Here is a 17,038-nt window from a genome sequence, read left to right as displayed (position 1 = left end):
GTTTGTGTTGTCTGTTTGAGTAAATGTTTGTGGTGCCTGTTTGCGTAAATGTTTGTGTTGTCTGTTTGAGTAAATGTTTGTGTTGTCTGTTTGAGTAAATGTTTGTGTTGCCTGTTTGCGTAAATGTTTGTGTTGTCTGTTTGAGTAAATGTTTGTGTTGTCTGTTTGAGTAAATGTTTGTGTTGCCTGTTTGAGTAAATGTTTGTGTTGTCTGTTTGAGTAAATGTTTGTGTTGTCTGTTTGAGTAAATGTTTGTGTTTTCTGTTTGAGTAAATGTTTGTGTTGCCTGTTTGAGTAAATGTTTGTGTTGCCTGTTTGAGTAAATGTTTGTGTTGCTCCCCACAGGAAATGTGTACAAGATGCGTGCAGGCACACAGTGTAATGCATTACAGTGGTGTCGGTTTCTGAACGAGGCTAGCAAGAGAGGAACACAGAAGGTAGGTTGTAGTGTAGGAAATTGGGGGTAATTTTGGGGTAGTGAGTTGGAGGGGGGTCATTTGGGGGTGGTTGGTTGTATGATGCCACTTAAGGGTAGTGGGTTGGACAGTGCTTTAAGGTGTTGGGAGTAGTGTGGCTTTAGGGAGTATTGAGTGTATTAAGGTGGAGGGTTTATATCAAGTTTTGGGATTAGTTGGCTTGAGGGTGCCATTCATTATGTAGTTTTGCTCACACAAAAAATGAGTTGTGGAGAATTTGTATTTGAAAATTGTTCAATAAATAAACATTAATTCATCTTTTTTTTTTACTCTTTCTTCCCAGCCTGTGAACTTAATGTCTTTTGATTGACGACCACTGGACACCATGTAATGCACTGGACTGTGTCACAAAGCAGCCATCCCTCCCCTCCACCATCCATTGGTTCAGCTGGTCTGAACACATTTTTTCTGAAAGGGGAGGTAACTCACATTCATGATCAGGGGACATAACTCCAGTCGTTTGAGAAACTTTTAAAAAAACTCATGGGAAAAAATTTCTTGTCGTCTTACGTGAATTGAGCTGTGTTTTTCCAACTACAGTAATTCTAACAAATTTAGCCCTGCAGCGGATGAGATGGAACTGACCCATGTTTTTTTTTTATAAGTTTGTGGTCTGAGGTACTGGTTTTACACTGATGGAGCATCTGTGTTGAATTGTTGACGACAATTTTAAACTGTTAGCAGCTGAAGCAAAGTTATCAATCAGGAAAGTGTCACCATGAACTGGATACAACATTAACCCCCAAGTTTCAACATCATGCCCCAGTTGATATGAATCGAGAAAATTTTAAAAATTTTTCATATCTCCGGCTAGGTCACGTCAAAAACATTTTCAACTCCTGTCAGCTGGTAATGTTAACGTTAACATTCCACTCATGAGATAATTTTATTTTTTTATTTTTTTTCCCTTGATGTCTCATAAAAACTAGCCCCCAGTCAGTACCTTGGAATACTCATTTATTTTTATCATGTTCACTAAGTGGCCATCATCTGGGATTGCGCACCAAATTGAATGCGCACCAAAGTGTGCGACCAGCTTGCTTTCACAGACCCTAAACTTGTGGGCTTTTAAATTTTAACACTGTCACTTATTAAATTATGGATAACTGGTTGGTTTTAATATCTAGTTATTTTTAAAATAAGGTTTTTAAAATAGTTTGATTAAAGGTTGAAAAAAAAGTAAAACATGTCTCGCTGTTTCTCTCAAATTTTGTCATAGGTTCTGTTAAGAAACAAAAGTTCAAGAAAGTCTTATTTGACTACTTTGTTTCTCTTTTGTTATTTTAACAAAAGCAATTTAATATTAATTTTTTCACCACTGATATTAAATATATTGTATAAAATTGCATTTTACTTTTTCTGATAGTTTAAATATAATAAACTTTGACTCCATCACGCAATGCTTATCAACAAAAACTGAGATTTGTGCATAAAAATGTATTTTTAAATATTTTAATTTGGATAATTCAATAGCTGAAAAATATATGTAATAATTAGCTTAAACAATCAAGGCATGAGCCTAATTACATGTTCAAAGGGTTAATTTATGTTTAAACTTCAACCCCACAGCTTGTTCACTCATTCATCTGCTCCATTCTTTATATTGGCTAATTTTGTCACATGACTGTTGGCAATACAAAACTTTGCCTAACAAATAGTTTGAAAAAATATAAAAAACAAAACTAAAAGATATTGTGTATTCTAGATTGTTTGAAATGCCTGCCTTACTCCCGCTTTCCGCCCTGTGTGTAGCGCCACATATTTTCTGTGTGCAACTACACATGAAATTTTCTTGCTCTTACCTATCAGTATTTCTCTTTAGCACTACATCCTTTTTATTTCACTGTGGCTGACTTAAAAGTTTCAAATTTTTTCTTTGTGATTTTTTTTTTTAACAATTTTTTAGCTGAAACAAAATGCTGCTTGTTTAAACAGTTTTTGCTTACCTTAAGTTCTTCCAGATGTAAAAATAATTCAATTTTTCAAATTTTTTTTTTTTTATTATTTAAAAGCATTAAATGTTTTGAGCTTACATATCAGAAATGATGTCATTTCTTTTTATTTATAAATTTTCCCTGTAGGAATTTTCTCTCAGTACTTTATAGAGGTTAAAAATGTAAGTGGGATGTAACGTAACACCCATCCCGCACCCTAATGCTAACTATTACTGGAGAGGTGGTTAGTTTAGATAAACTTAAGAACTGCTGCCTGAATACTCCGTTGTTTTTTATTCACATCAATGTTTACTTTAGCTGTCTCAGTCGCTAAATTGCTATCACTTACGCTTGGATTGACAGTAGCATAGTGCTTTTAAATCAAGTAACCTCGGCCAAGACAAAAACAGGCTATTGTTTATTTGTGCTGCAGGCTAATTAGTTTTATTCTGCATACCAAAATACTTTTTACTCTTTTCTCAAAACTCCAATGTTGTCTTAATCTGTTCAGTTTCTAATAAAGATGAGAGTAGTTCGAAATAATTTTTTAAAAATTATCCAGCTCACCCCCCATGCTGCTTGTTCTGACATTTCTCTAATGAAAGCGATCTCGGGTCTATGCAATAAAGTGTGGGTTGTGTTGAATTCACCTGTTGCTGATTGTTTTACATTTGACTGTGTCATGGTTTGTTTTGTTTCAAATCTTCCATGCCTAGCCCAGCTGTGACCTCATGTTTTCAGATACTATCTTTAAGTGCAAGGCTTGTCAACTGTTAGGGGGGGGGATTCTTTTATATTTTTTTTTTTTTAAAATAGTTTCATTATTAGAATTGTGCAAATATTTCAACAAACTTACTTTGGTATGTTGTCATTGTGTGTGTACATGGTTTAAACACCAAGATGACATAATACTTGCAAGAACATGACCTGTGTGTGTGAGTTCACGGCTCCTTTATAACATGACAGGAAGTGCCTTCTGTCACAACTAGGCACTGGTAGACATGTATAGGTGTCTAGATATATTGATACAACTCCCTCCCCATATGTACATGCCACATATATCTTTCACAAAGCTTGTGAAATGTGTATATTCTACTGGACTTGTATTGGTTCTGATGTTTATTATAACCCTCAACACAGAAGAGCTGAACAATTTATTTTTTTCATGTGTAATAATTAGCTAATCTATGCCCCATTACAGCTAAACAACAGTGCTAAATAAAATTGTTCAACTTTCCTGTGTTGGGTGCTATACATCAATATAACTACTAGCCAACATTAACACAAAAAACCTAAAATTAGTCAACTATTTATTAGAATTTATAATTAAATTCTGTTAGATTTGTGTCTATTTACTAAATAACTAAAATATGTATAGATTTTTTTTTCTCTATATAAACACAAAAAAATGAGAATGCTACTTATTTTTTAAAAAAGAATAAAATTATTTTTAGTTCTCATGTATTTTTATTGAAAATAAAAATTTTCATATATGAACATTTCAGTTTTTTAACCCACCAGGTTGTATAATTTGGTTCAACATACCAGAATGTATTGTACCAGAATTTAGTGTACCAGAATGTATATAACTGACTTGAGACATGTAACCAATCCAAATGTGTGCAATAAATTGTAGTCAAGGCAGACGCAAACTAGACCTGCGTCTTTAAAACTTTTTTTATATTTTGACCATTAACTGAACAGAACGTTTTTCAAAATAGTAGTAATTAAAATTTAAAAAAATTTTTAAATTGTTTTAAATTTATTCAACAAAGTTAAAATTTTCTTAAGGAAATTTGTACAATATGTAGAGGTGTTTTTATTGTATAAAGTATTTTTACGAAGACAAATTTCAAGTGGAAAATTGTACAAATATATAGATCTGATGTGGTCTAGAGCACCTAATTATATCAGCACTGTCATGTAGTGTGGAAACAGTCATTATCACTACTTTTTTCATACAAACTATTTGAACTGGGGTAAGGTTTTAGGTTGTGCTAAAAACTTCTTCAATATATCCAGAATTTCTTTTTAAAGCATTTTCAAGGGCTTCGTCTTTTAATGCATTGAAATACTTAACATTTTTCCATCAGTTTTAAAGTTTATGATGCATTGTATCATTACTGTAGCTATGTTTTTATTGAATACTTTGTTTTGTGAAGAGTATAATTGAAGCTCTGTTTTTGGGGTATACCTAATTCTAGGAAATGTGCATTTTAACCATTTTAAGAAAGTTAATTCTAGGATAAGCACAATATTTTAACCTGTATTTTCTCTCAAAAAATTATTTTGAGATATTTTTTTTTAAAAGAAACAAGAATTAGTAAGGTGTTGGATACTTTCTATTCTTTTTAATTGTTTTAAATGTTGGATAAAGGGACACTATTTTAAGGGAAGTAATCGGTAGTTGTACATAGTTGTGGGTATTAATGAATTTGACAAGATAATACTATTACAGTGGGATATTTTGAAAGTTCCCCTTTATTCATAAGTTTTGAATTCTAAACTGAAGAGACTTTAAAACCCTGACTGACACCAGTTTGTGTAGACACATGCTTATAATTTATTCTTGTCTTTTAGTTTTGAAATTGTTTACAAGTTCATTGGGGGCTGGGGACATCTTTAGCTGTAAAATATTTTAAAATGCATGCATCAATTCTGCTTTATCTAACCCTGTGAGTCATGACAGTGTAAATCATAGATGTGTCTGCACAAGCTCAACCAGTCTAAGGGAAATAACCTGAGTGAGGTGCATTCCAATTAAGCCGCCCCTGAGTGGCGGCCCTTTATTATGTCCCTTGTCAAACTCCTGGGGCATCACTGATTCTAAAGCTGAATGTATGCATTAGGGACGATTTTTTTCAATATACTTTTTGTTCAGCTCTTGATTCTTTTTAATGCAGTTGTCATGCATAATTGAGTTGAGTTTTTAATTTAACTGACATCAACTTTCTTGTTTGTTGTGAATATCTATCACAACTATTCAATGACTGTTTTCTGCATGTATTTTCACCATGCAAATTAAAATGCAATATGCATAAAAAAAAATTTAAAATAAAGATTTTTAAAATGTAAATCTGGTTTTATTTTTTATATTAATGTTCTGTGTATGACCTATCAGAATTACAGCCTTAATTGCATAACAAACACTACACCTCTTCTGGTTACATGAAAACCATAGCCACAACAACAAAATTTCTGGTGCTGGCCAACTATACTTTAGGCTGAGTTGCCGCCACATGTCGGCCACCATCAACAAAAATGATCTGGCCGGTGAGAAAACTAGCTCTCTCTGATGCTAGAAAGACAATGGAGTCAGCCACTTCTGATGCCAGTACCATGCGACCCAGGGGATGTAAGCTGGGAGATGACTGATTCTTCTGGAACTGATACAAAAATTTAAATGTTTTAGTCAAATATTTCATGGTTTTAATTCTTCATTCTTAAATTTTAGTATTAAGTAAGGAGTCGGCGTGGTCGAGTTGGTAAAGCTCATGGTTGCTAAACCGAAAAGCTCGAGTTCAAACCCTCGGGCAGATGAGGCTCATTAGCTGGGGACAGCCACTCTTCTAGGAGAGACAACTCCAAAATCAAACAACTGCTGCCTTGTAGTTTGTTCTTGGTTGGACCTTTACCTGCTCGACCACATGACCCCCCCCCCCCCTTCATGGTTCTAGTTTGTTAATAGAGAACATTATCTCAGTGTTGTAGAACTAAGATTCAGATTTTGTCATAATTAACACTGATCAAAATTAAAAAAATAAATTACAACAGGACACAAGGTACTCAATTTAAAATACAAGCAAACATCTTAGATTAAGTCACGCCATTCAGAATGAAAACAATAAAACCAAACAGACTCCAATAAAATTTCATTCTATAACTACATTGATGTAAAATAACAAAACAAGCTATAGATTTTTATCAGACAGGATATTATAGAAAAATATTTTAGCATGAGACTTGGCTTCAACAGTTTATAGAAAAGCATAATCTGTTTGTATCAAAATTAATTATTCAGCAACAGATATTCTCTTCATATAGTCTATTCACAACAAAACATTTGTCATTTCTTTTACCTAATTTTTTTAATTTCAAAATTGCTGTGTCTACCTCAGCATCAATATAAATTGCCTAGCTCAGCATCGATATAAATTGCCTAGCTCAGCATAAATGTAGATTTGTTAACTGTCTACCTCAGCATCAATGTAAATTGCCTACCTCAGCATCAATGTAAAAATTGCCTACCTCAGCATCAATGTAAAAATTGCCTACCTCAGCATATTTCTCCCCTGAAAATGCCTCCTCTCCTCTCTTGTACAGTAAGCTGACTACAGAACCTGGACTGGAATAAAAGTGGGTCACATTTAAATAGGGTTTTCTTCTCTAGTATTCTGTTGTAACTAGTTTATGTCTAGAATTCTATCAAGAAAAAATATGATTGGTCAAACAGTGATATCACGTGATCTGATACTTACTTTACTGAATTTACTCGTACACCATGGGGAGCTAACTCTAAAAAAAGAAACATAAAAAATAAACATATTATTTAACAACAGACAATTATCAAGATATAGAATTATCAATAATTACAAAACACATTAAAAAAAACAGGAATATATGATTATACAGCATTAGCTTGTCTTTTATATCTTGGACAACTTCAATAATCTGATGGGTTTTTCTTAAATGTTATTGTGGCAATAATTATTGTGTGTTATTTACTATGAGTATGCTGGTTGAGCAAAAAATAATTAAATGCCAAAGTATTTCTGCATTATTTTAAACAGTAGATCAATCTTCAGTCACCTAACTTTTTTTTTAAAATGCCAAAATTAGTTTTAAAAAAATTATTTGCAAGAACAAGTTGTTTACCATTTTAAATGGCTTTCTACCAGACTTTAAAATATTAGGTATCTTAATTTATTTCCTGTTTTTTAACGTTACGTTCATGTCATTCTTTAGTCATAATGTTTTTCAACGTAATTGGTATAGAATAGAAAGTTAGAAAAAGCAACACATCACATACCCATAGCTAAGGACTTGGTGTAGGAATCTAGTGCTGCTTTAGACATGGAATAAACAACTGCTTTTGAAAACTGTAATATGACACAAAGAAAAAAAAAGATGAATATTTATAAAACAGTACTCTATACACTAGCATTTTGAAATGATGGATTATAGATAACAAGTGAAAATAAACCAATAAAATAAACAATGAATGAATTGTAAATGTAGGTCTGACACTGAAGTATTGTTATCAATGATAGTACTAAACAAATATAAAGACACTGCTTATTATCAAATAACTTACAAACAGTCTGATCTTATTTTTGTATTGAATTCATGTCAAATTTATATGTTGAGAATTTTCTAAAATAACAAAATGTTACATTAAATACAATTTTAAAGTCAAAAGCCCCAGGCCTAAGTAAACAAAGGTTGAAGTCAAATCACTTACAGGTCTATCACTGGCTATACTTGATACATTGACAATGTTGCCTGGTCAAAAACAGAGGAAGAAATGCATCATTATTGTGAGGTTTCTGTTGTATATGATAGATTGTGAGGTATCCTTTGCATATAACATTAAACTGTGAGGTATCTGTTGTATATAACATTATATTTGAGGTATCTGTTGTATACACTGTTAGATTTTATCTGTTGTATATAACAGATTGTGAGGTATCTGTTACATATAATACATCAGACTTTGTAATATTCTTCTCAATAGGTTATCTGTGTTCCCAAACAAGAAATAAGAACAGGGTTATCAGAATCTGTGTGGGTGGCAAATTATAGTTCTGCATCTATTCTTCCATCTAAAACCAACAACAATCATTGTCATTACATTCTTTTGATGGGACGGAGTGGTCTAGCGGTAGAGAGCTGGACTGCTAACCCGTAAGTCTCGAGTTCGAATCCGGGTTCAAGTCAGTAGACCGTCCCTGAGTCCACCCAACTCTGATGGGTACCTAACTCACGTTAGGGAAAGTAAAGGCGGCTGGGCATAGTGCTGACCACACTATCTCTGCATATGCCGAGGTCACAGAAACAAGTGAACTCTACTTCACTTGCCCCATAGACCGTCAGGTTTGAAAGGGAAACTTTACTTTTACGTTCTTTTGCTTAAAGAAAGAACAAATCTATTGCTCACAAAAGGAGGAAAAGTTATTCATTGAATTAGTGCAAAATTTTGCACATTGAACCAGCATAACTATATATAAAAAAATCCCTATTGAATCATACCAATCCAGTGGACCCTCTGATAAACTTAATTCCTTGAAAAAAAATGTGTATATTTATTGCTTGTGTTCTGTATTGTGGTGCTGCACACAAAAATATTGTTGCAAGAGTTTCAGGAGCAAGTCTAACATTTCATGAAACCTAAGACATCTGTAGCTATTGATTCTAATAAATTAGCTATTCACAAAATGTCTCAATAATAGTATTTTTAATGAGATTGCCTAGAAGTAATTATAATTATCATTGAAAATTAAGAAAAAAAAATTACCCTTAGATTTTATAAGATGAGGTAGAGCCAGCTGAGTTAGAAAAAAAACACTCTCCAAATTTGTGCGCATAATCTGACTGTAGTCATCCCTGCCTGCAGTGAACGGATCACGCAGGATGTTCATACCTGCATTGTTTACCTGCAAAATACAAATTTTTAATGAACAAATCCTTAATTTAATTCCTTAATTTAATTGTTATTAAAATATTTTGAAGCTCTTAAACTAATTTATAAATCTAAAATAATCAGTAAGACATGTGTTTTTTTTTAGTCAGCCATAACAAAAAATTATAAAGCTAGAAATAGTCTGTCATTATACTTGGACTAAGGTAACCTTTCAAGTATCCCAGGACTAAGGTAACCTTTCAAGTAACCCAGGACTAAGGTAACCTTTCAAGTAACCCAGGACTAAGGTAACATTTCAAGTAACCTAGGACTAAGGTAACCTTGAAGTCGCCCAGACCTGGACTAGTTTCAACCTGGATTCTTAAAACAAAAAAACTTAACCTGCAGGGTGAGAAAATTTTGAAGTGAAATATTATTGTCAGTACTAAAGCTTAGAATATATGGTTATGTTGAATTAAGTAATACCAACTCGTTGAATTTCCACTGACTGATTTTGTTTTGTAAACTCAGCTTAGTGGAAGTTTTTAAAAAAAGACAACAAATATTTACACATTTTAAATTTAGTTATCTCAAAAATGTGCTCACAAGTATATCAATCTGACCAAATGCCTTTAATGTATCCTCAATTATCTGTTTTTGAACTGTTTCTTCAGTTATATCACCAACACTTGTTTTCACCTGTAAAAAAAATATGAAACTATTTCACTTAAATAGTACAACTACATCAAAGTGGATTGTCATCATAGGTGGATCCCTAGACCACAGTTAAGTGGATCCCTAGACCACAGTTGAGTGGATCCCTACAGACCCCTAGACCACAGGTGGATCCCCACACATCCCCACACAACATTTGGACACCCCTCCACACAACAGACACATCCTCACACAATAGTTGGAACCCCACACAACAGTTAGACACCCCACAAAACAGACACATCCCCACACAATAATTAGACACATCCCCACACAATAGTTAGACACCCCACACATTTGGACACTTCCACACAACAAACATCCCCACACAACAGACACACCCCCACACAACAGACACACCCCCACACAACAGACACACCCCCACACAACAAACATCCCCACACAACAGACACACCCCCACACAACAGGACACACCCCCACACAACAGGACACACCCCCACACAACAGACACACCCCCACACAACAGTTGGAACCCCACACAACAGCTAGACACCCACACACAACATACACATCCCCACACAATAGTTAGACACATCCCCACACATACCACAATGTTTCCCCCAAGTTCCAGACATTTAGCAGCCACTGCTTCCAGCCTCTGCTCATCACGGCCACACAGCATAAGATTACATCCTTGTCGCGCAAACTCCAAGGCAGCGGCTTCACCAATACCAGCACTGGCCCCTAGGTGAATAAAGTAAGTAAAGTTCCCCTTACAAACCTGACAGTCAACGGGGCAAGTGAAGTAGAGTTCACATGGTATACCATTCGAATCGTCCTTAGAGGATTTCATAGTGTCAGCCGCCAACCAATCAAACGCGCGCTTTCTCCGCGTTTTGGTTGGCGGCTGACGTCACGGTGACGTCACGCGACGCGTTTTTGGAGCTAAAAAGGGCCGAAAAAGCCATTTTTTTCTACGTGTAGTTCGGATTTTTTTACGTTTTTTAAAATGGGCCCGAAAATGACACTTTTTCAAACTGGACTTAGCCATTTTTTCAAACAAATTTTTCGAAAAAAGGCCGTTTTGGGTGATTTTTGGATGTAAACAATGGCCTAGGTCAACACGTGTCAAACCACGTGAAGGCACCCAATCGACGATTTCGGTCACGCATGAGTGGTTTTCATACGTTCTCGTGAACTAAATACCAGTTTCTTGACAACAAAATGGAAAACGACAATTTCGTGAAAATAACGACCCTAGAGGAATGGCTCTTGAAGATTATTAAATAAAAATCGGTGTGTTGGCTCTATGTATTGATTCTAAACTTGTCTATAATTGACTAGTAGGGCATGCTGAAACAACGGCCTGAGGGCGCCGTGTAGTGTGTAGTTTTGCTAAATGTAAATTAATCAGCCCAGCCGCAGATCAATCTCAAACTGTTAAAATGGTTGGATGTGAAAAGCTTCTACTTACAAATTACTTCTGAATAATCACATCACACAAAATAATCCCAAAGAAAGCACAAAATAAAATCCTTTAGAAAAGCATCACCATGAAATTTGAAAACCACAGTTTGTCAACCTTAACCAGCCATCTTTGGCTCGATCTAGAGGTCATTCTTTAGCCTACACATGTGTCTTGTCAACCAATTTAGTTTCTGATGGTACACGACATTTAGATAAATATAATATAACAAACTAACTGAATTCCAACATTATATCCATCTAATCCAATATTGAAACAGAATTTGAAGCACAATGATCTAACGAATAAATCCAACTCTATGCGAGTGTCGCAGCTTTAGTCCTGGATACAACCATAGTGTGTAGTCGTGTTGTGAGTAAATTTGCACGAGATAAATCACCGACCTAGACCTTCCTGATGTGTATGGCCCCAAAGTTAAGTGCTGCGAGTAGGGGAGGGCAATTTAACGCCAGAATAGTTTTTTTTTCAATAGTTAGGTCATCAGTAGCTCACGCATCCTAACGGGGTTGAAAGTGTAACTTTAAATTGAACTAGGTGAGAGGAGGAGGGTGAGGTCATTAGAATAACGGAGCTATATTTCTAGTAGAAGAATACGGGGAAATCATAGCTTGAAGTTTGAAGCCGGCATTTCATTTTTTTCATTGTTATTGAGTACAGCCCTTTAATGCACGACTAGGCTACTCATTATGAAATCTAAAAATGTAGTTGTGCTACCATGCAAAAGTAGCCTAATAGGTCTTGTTTATTTAAATGCAGATCCTGTTAGCCTAAAAATATTTGGATACACATTTTAGTTATATCGTAATGATTAATGTTATAATACAATGCATATATTCTGATAGTCCTTCAAGTTTTTGGGCAATCCATAACTTGTATTTCAAATTTATAATGAGCGGGATGCACTCGATGTTTTAAGTGCTACATTCGGTAGCTGTTACTTTGTGTATGACAGCATCCCAATAGTTCACTGTAAATATAAACTGAGCTTGGCGAGATTCCCATCGCCAAGCAATCGTATGATAGACCCAGCAAGCATCACTCGTTAAATTCGACATCATGGCTATACCAGTCCTCGATTTTCATTACAGCCTTTAAACGCCTAGTTCTTGGTTTTAAAAAAAAAAAGTGTCTCCCCCCCCCCCCCCTCCCCGCTTGCGCCGACGTCATCATAGGCCAATACCATGTTGCGATTTTCTTAAACGGATATAACACACCCCTCTCCCCCTCACAGCAAACGCCAACAACGTCACCGAAGGCCCAAGGCCAATAACACGCACCACGGTGGATTTTTTCTTCAATGAGTATATACCCTACCCACCCGCCGCCTTACAACATACCGCATGTCTCTACGAACGGGGTTAAAAGTTTAACTTTAGAGTTCAAGAATGGGAAGGGGTGGTATTCAAACAACGAAGCTGTTTCTTTATAGTACAAATACATAGTTTAAAAAATGATACTTACTGTAACTTACCTACTGCTATAGCATCATACATAATTTTATAAATTAGCTAATTAATTAATTAATTAACTAATGAAATATATCTAATGATAATGAAGGGAGATAGTTTATTTTGGTTAAGGCACGACACACAACACTGTGCGTGCCTGACCGACCTAAAAGGAGATTGTTTATATTATTGTTTTGAGTTTATATTTAACTCAATGCAACGAGCCCGCCGGTTGGCTGAGGCCACGCCGGGGGGACGATCTGTCCGGGATTCAAAGGGACGACTCGAAATATCGTCCCAGTTGACTTTTGAGCAAAAATAATGGCACCACTTTCTGATGGGCTATTTATTTTATAAATTAGGGGGGTTAGAATATGATTTGAAAACAGAATGGTAAAAAAAGAATGGGAAAGTAAAAAAAAAAAAAAAAAAAACCCGAAAAAGTGCAACAAAAAAAAAGTAAAAAAAGCAGATGGCAGCATCAGAGTAGTATTTTTTTCATTTTTAGACCGAGTTTATTAATTGACCTGCTATTAGATCTACTACTAAATTTAGTTACATTTTGTGTTTACAACTTGTGATCAATGTAAAGCAAAGTTGATACAATATTTCACCTGTTACCACAACGTTTTTCCCCGATAATGATAAAAACGTGTTGCTTGCCATGTCTTTATTTTCTTCAAGTCACTAGCAGGCGTACGGCCTTTAACCTGTAACCTTTGTGATTTAACCTTTAAAATAATTTCGGAGTTACCTCCTTTCATACAGTAATCTATTTATTTTGCGCACGTAGTTGTTCAGCTGGGGGAATGATTGAATGGGTCATCCGTTTAGTTTTAGTTTTACTTTCTCGTATATACGAAGTATAGAGAAAGTATTGTAATCGTGCACAAAAATCACTTGAAATTTTAACAATTTTCACCGTATTACACCTCAGTCCTTCTTCACATCCGAAGTATAGAGGACTTATTTTAATCGGGAAAAAATTATCAATCCAGATTTATCAAAATTAAAAGGTTTTATGCGTAATCCAGTCTGAAAAACTGTCCGTATGTCTGTGTGTGTGTCTGTGTGTAAACACGATTACTTGAGTACCGTTACAGCTAGGTTGATGAAATTTCATATATAAGAATTTTATCAAAATCGTAGATCCGTATCAACTTTTGAGCGATTTCCGATAACCGGAAGTGGTACTTTTTCTACTTTGAATTTTTCAAAAGCCTATAACTTGAGTACTATTTCAGATAGATAAATGAAGTTTCACATGTGAGTAAAATATCTAATTTTCTACCTTCTGTTAAATTTTGAGTAATTTCTGTTGACCGGAAGTAGTAATTTACGCTACTTTCGATTTCTCAAAAAACTAATGTAAATTTTTAAAGTACTAATAATATTGCGCACTAGTATGCACTTTTTTATTTGGCGTTCACTTGGTGTGCCATTCTTTTGTCTACGAGATTTTATTCTATTTTTAAAACTTTAAGTATTTAAAATGGATTAAAAATCATGTCTATAGCCCGAGTTCCCATCCCCTGTTGTTTTATATAAGAATATTCGAGAAAGTTTAGGGGAGATCACTCCCGGTTTATTTTTCAATCGTGACGCTTTCTAAAGTTTTTTGACGATTTTTAACCCACTGGTAAAAGTTTATATTTCAAATATTTAGTATATTTATAATATATAGGGCCTATAGTTTATATTTTCTTTATAAATTCTATTTCGTTCTGGAGGTGTGGGGGGAGGTGGCTTTAACATATTTATTTATTTTTAAATCGAGCAATAAATAAAACACAATGCAGATTAAAGCAATATCCTTATTATTTACAATTTGCCTGATCACCCATATCCCTCTTTTCCATAACCAATATAAAAGTTTTCCCCGTTAATTTCTCTGTAGAGATTTTGCTTGATACAACACTGAATTTGATGTCTGACGGTCAACCCTACTGAGACAATTTAACTAAGATTATTAGAAGTCTGTAGCAGCTTAATGGGGGACTGGGCTGGAAATTGTTGTCTTACAGAGACCTACAACACCAAAATGTGATCAACTAGAGACCTACAACATCAAAATGTTAGCCAGGGGACTATAACACCAAAATATCAACCATTGACCTACAACACCAAAATATCAGCCATGGACCTAAGCAATATATTGTACACAATTTCGAATAATTACGTTTTTAAATATTTAGTTGTGTATTTGAATTACGCTGAGTCTCTAGAAAACCTGAACCGACCTAACAGCATGGAAAACGTGCTAACTGAGATAGGCATACATGCATTTAAATTTTAATGTGTCCACAAACCTTAAGTATACATTCTTTCCCCAATGCATGTGTAATGCGGAGAGGTGGGGGGGGGGGGGGGAGAGGTAGTCGCCCATCAATGACGCCACACCCTAAAACGGAAGGGGTAATTTATGTAACGATGTGTTAGCGATTGGCTGAGGAAATGTAACATACCGTTATTTATAAGCAAAAATTATGAGGAAATTATTGTTTCTTAGAATCCTGTATTGGGGGGGGGATGGAGCTTTAAATGGGAGCCTGGTGCTGACCTGTGGGGACGGAGGACCATCTCTCTGAGAAGGGTGAGGGCACCCTGAGCGCCTCCACCCTCCCCACTGGAAAAAATAGAATATATATATATATATATATATATATATATATATATATATATATATATATATATATATATATATATATATATATATATATATATATATATATATATATATATATATATATATAATCTATACAGGAAATATTTAACCAGTGTCCGCCCACCCACCCTCAACCCCCGGAAGTTTCAAGTGCCCCGAGGATGGAGGGATAAATAAATGATTAGTATCTATTTTCTATTTAAATATAAGATTTAGGTATTTAGTCCGAGGGATGGGCAATGGAGGTGCCCCCCCCCCCCAACTTGCCAAAATAGATGTCTGAAAGAAACACTTTCCGCTCCTACATTTCGGTCGCCTTAACAATAAAACCAATTAATTTAGTCACCGCAATTTCATACCTCGCTTCCTCGCTGGCGTTAATTAACGACAGCATTTGAAATGTTGCTTAAAATAGACGAAGGCATGCAACCGACTAATGAGGAAGTAAATTGTGCAGACCGAAACACTCAAATCTTGTTTGTATTTTTATAGCGGAACACATTGTGCGTGTTATGCTATGGCTAGGTCATGACGGGTTCGTCTTACCGTGTACATCGGGTATAATGTCTGGTGTTCATCTTGTTTTTTCTGTACACGCTACGTGTGAATATAGTAACGTGTGTAGCATATACCAATGAATGTATTCAAATAAAAGGTAGGTGGCTTAATTATATATACGAGCCGGCCCGCGACATAACATACGCCGCTATTTAGTTGTTTCTAATTTTCAATAATTCATAATTTGTGAATTCGACAGTACCAACGCTGACACTGAAAATATTTCTTTAAAACACTATAAGTAGCTCGTTAAGGACCATAACCCCCCCCCTTCCTTCCCTCCCCCCCTCCTCCCCCCCCCCTCCCCCCCCCCCCCCCTACGTTTAAAATCGTTGGCTCTGCTTGTAAACATTTAGAGTGAACACAGCTCACTAAAACCATGTAGGGTTGGGGAGGTAGGGAGAGCGTTTGCAGCTTGTTTTCTAATGGCTCGAAGAAGAGAATTATATAGGCCCTATAGATTTATAGTACTTATACATATGTTTACGCATACTAATATATATGTGTGTAGGTCTACATATATATATATATATATATATATATATATATATATATATATATATATATATATATATATATATATATATATATATATATATATATATATATATATATAAGAGAAACGAACACCAAAATATGTAACTCTGAAATTTCATCCTCTATCACTAGTTACAGATTGTAACTGTAAGCCTATACATCACGTGTCACTGTTTTTCCAAGTGTTTTATGACTCTTCACCACACAGTAAGGTTGAATAAAACCGCAGTCTTTAGGCTATAGCAAGCAGTCAGAGGGTGTCAGTACAATTAATTGCAAGTGAAGATTACCAAAATGCATGTTTCTTCCAGACTTTTTTCTCCGGGGGAGGGGGGCGGCACTTGATATTTTCGAGTGGGGGCGGGTCAACATTTTTCGGGGGGGGGGGGGGAAGGAGGCGGACACTAGTAAAAGTGTATGTTTACTATATAAATTCCATCTCGTTCGGGGGCGGGGGGGCGGTGGACTTTCTTCGGGGCCCCCCCAAGAGATGCCTGGAAGAAAGTCTGCAAAAATGTTGCGTGAGTTAAAATCAAGGGGTTATTTTTATTCATAGAGAACAAAAACAATACATATAGAAACTTTGCAGGAAGGTTTTATATGTGTGTTACTAAAGCATGACATTATAGTTTAACAAAAT

General features: G+C 35.2%; 2 protein-coding genes across 13 annotated transcripts in view; one reads left to right on the top strand and one right to left on the bottom strand.

Moving 5' to 3' along the window:
• The window catches only part of LOC131941832 (ras-specific guanine nucleotide-releasing factor RalGPS2), a 178,938-nt gene extending 176,475 nt beyond the window's left edge, over positions 1 to 2,463 (top strand). For all 9 annotated transcript variants that reach the window (XM_059301387.1, XM_059301384.1, XM_059301389.1 and 6 more), the window contains 2 exons: positions 346 to 437; positions 760 to 2,463. In XM_059301387.1, the coding sequence (XP_059157370.1) occupies positions 346 to 437; positions 760 to 786 (119 nt within the window). In that variant the 3' untranslated portion in view covers positions 787 to 2,463. The remainder of the gene's footprint in view (positions 1 to 345; positions 438 to 759) is intronic.
• A 3,022-nt stretch (positions 2,464 to 5,485) lies between these two features.
• On the bottom strand, positions 5,486 to 16,549 carry LOC131941834 (3-oxoacyl-[acyl-carrier-protein] reductase FabG). Of its 4 annotated transcripts, none has more exons than XM_059301395.1 (9): positions 13,253 to 13,362; positions 10,312 to 10,448; positions 9,636 to 9,728; positions 8,920 to 9,063; positions 7,872 to 7,907; positions 7,440 to 7,509; positions 6,889 to 6,925; positions 6,686 to 6,755; positions 5,486 to 5,796 (listed from the first exon to the last, which is right to left on the bottom strand). In XM_059301395.1, the coding sequence occupies exons 1-9, from the start codon at positions 13,302 to 13,304 to the stop codon at positions 5,623 to 5,625; spliced, it is 813 nt and encodes a 270-aa protein (XP_059157378.1). In that variant the 5' UTR covers positions 13,305 to 13,362; the 3' UTR covers positions 5,486 to 5,622. The 4 variants fall into 4 exon arrangements, with proteins under 4 accessions (XP_059157378.1, XP_059157379.1, XP_059157380.1 ...); XM_059301396.1 differs by lacking the exon at positions 13,253 to 13,362 and adding an exon at positions 16,490 to 16,549 and having other exon boundaries at positions 5,487 to 5,796; positions 7,872 to 7,912; positions 8,925 to 9,063; XM_059301397.1 differs by lacking the exon at positions 13,253 to 13,362 and adding an exon at positions 11,179 to 11,540 and having other exon boundaries at positions 5,488 to 5,796; positions 7,872 to 7,912; positions 8,925 to 9,063.
• Positions 16,550 to 17,038: the final 489 nt, after the last annotated feature.

Source organism: Physella acuta, unplaced genomic scaffold, assembly GCF_028476545.2.
Source record: "Physella acuta isolate Inbredline_101_S28 unplaced genomic scaffold, ASM2847654v3 ptg000374l, whole genome shotgun sequence".
Classification (NCBI taxonomy): domain Eukaryota; kingdom Metazoa; phylum Mollusca; class Gastropoda; family Physidae; genus Physella; species Physella acuta.
This window is presented reverse-complemented; position numbering and strand designations above follow the sequence as displayed.

Bases quoted from the DNA above. Each gene is read 5' to 3' on its own strand.
- LOC131941834 (XM_059301395.1), bottom strand. From the start codon at position 13,304: ATGGCAAGCAACACGTTTTTATCATTATCGGGGAAAAACGTTGTGGTA. The intron at 7,908-8,919 runs TTTTTTTTCTTA...TGACCAGGCAAC, and splicing joins TTATAAAATCTAAGGGTAAT to ATTGTCAATGTATCAAGTAT. The intron at 5,797-6,685 runs GTAGGCAATTTT...TTTTTGTATCAG, and splicing joins CAGGGGAGAAATATGCTGAG to TTCCAGAAGAATCAGTCATC.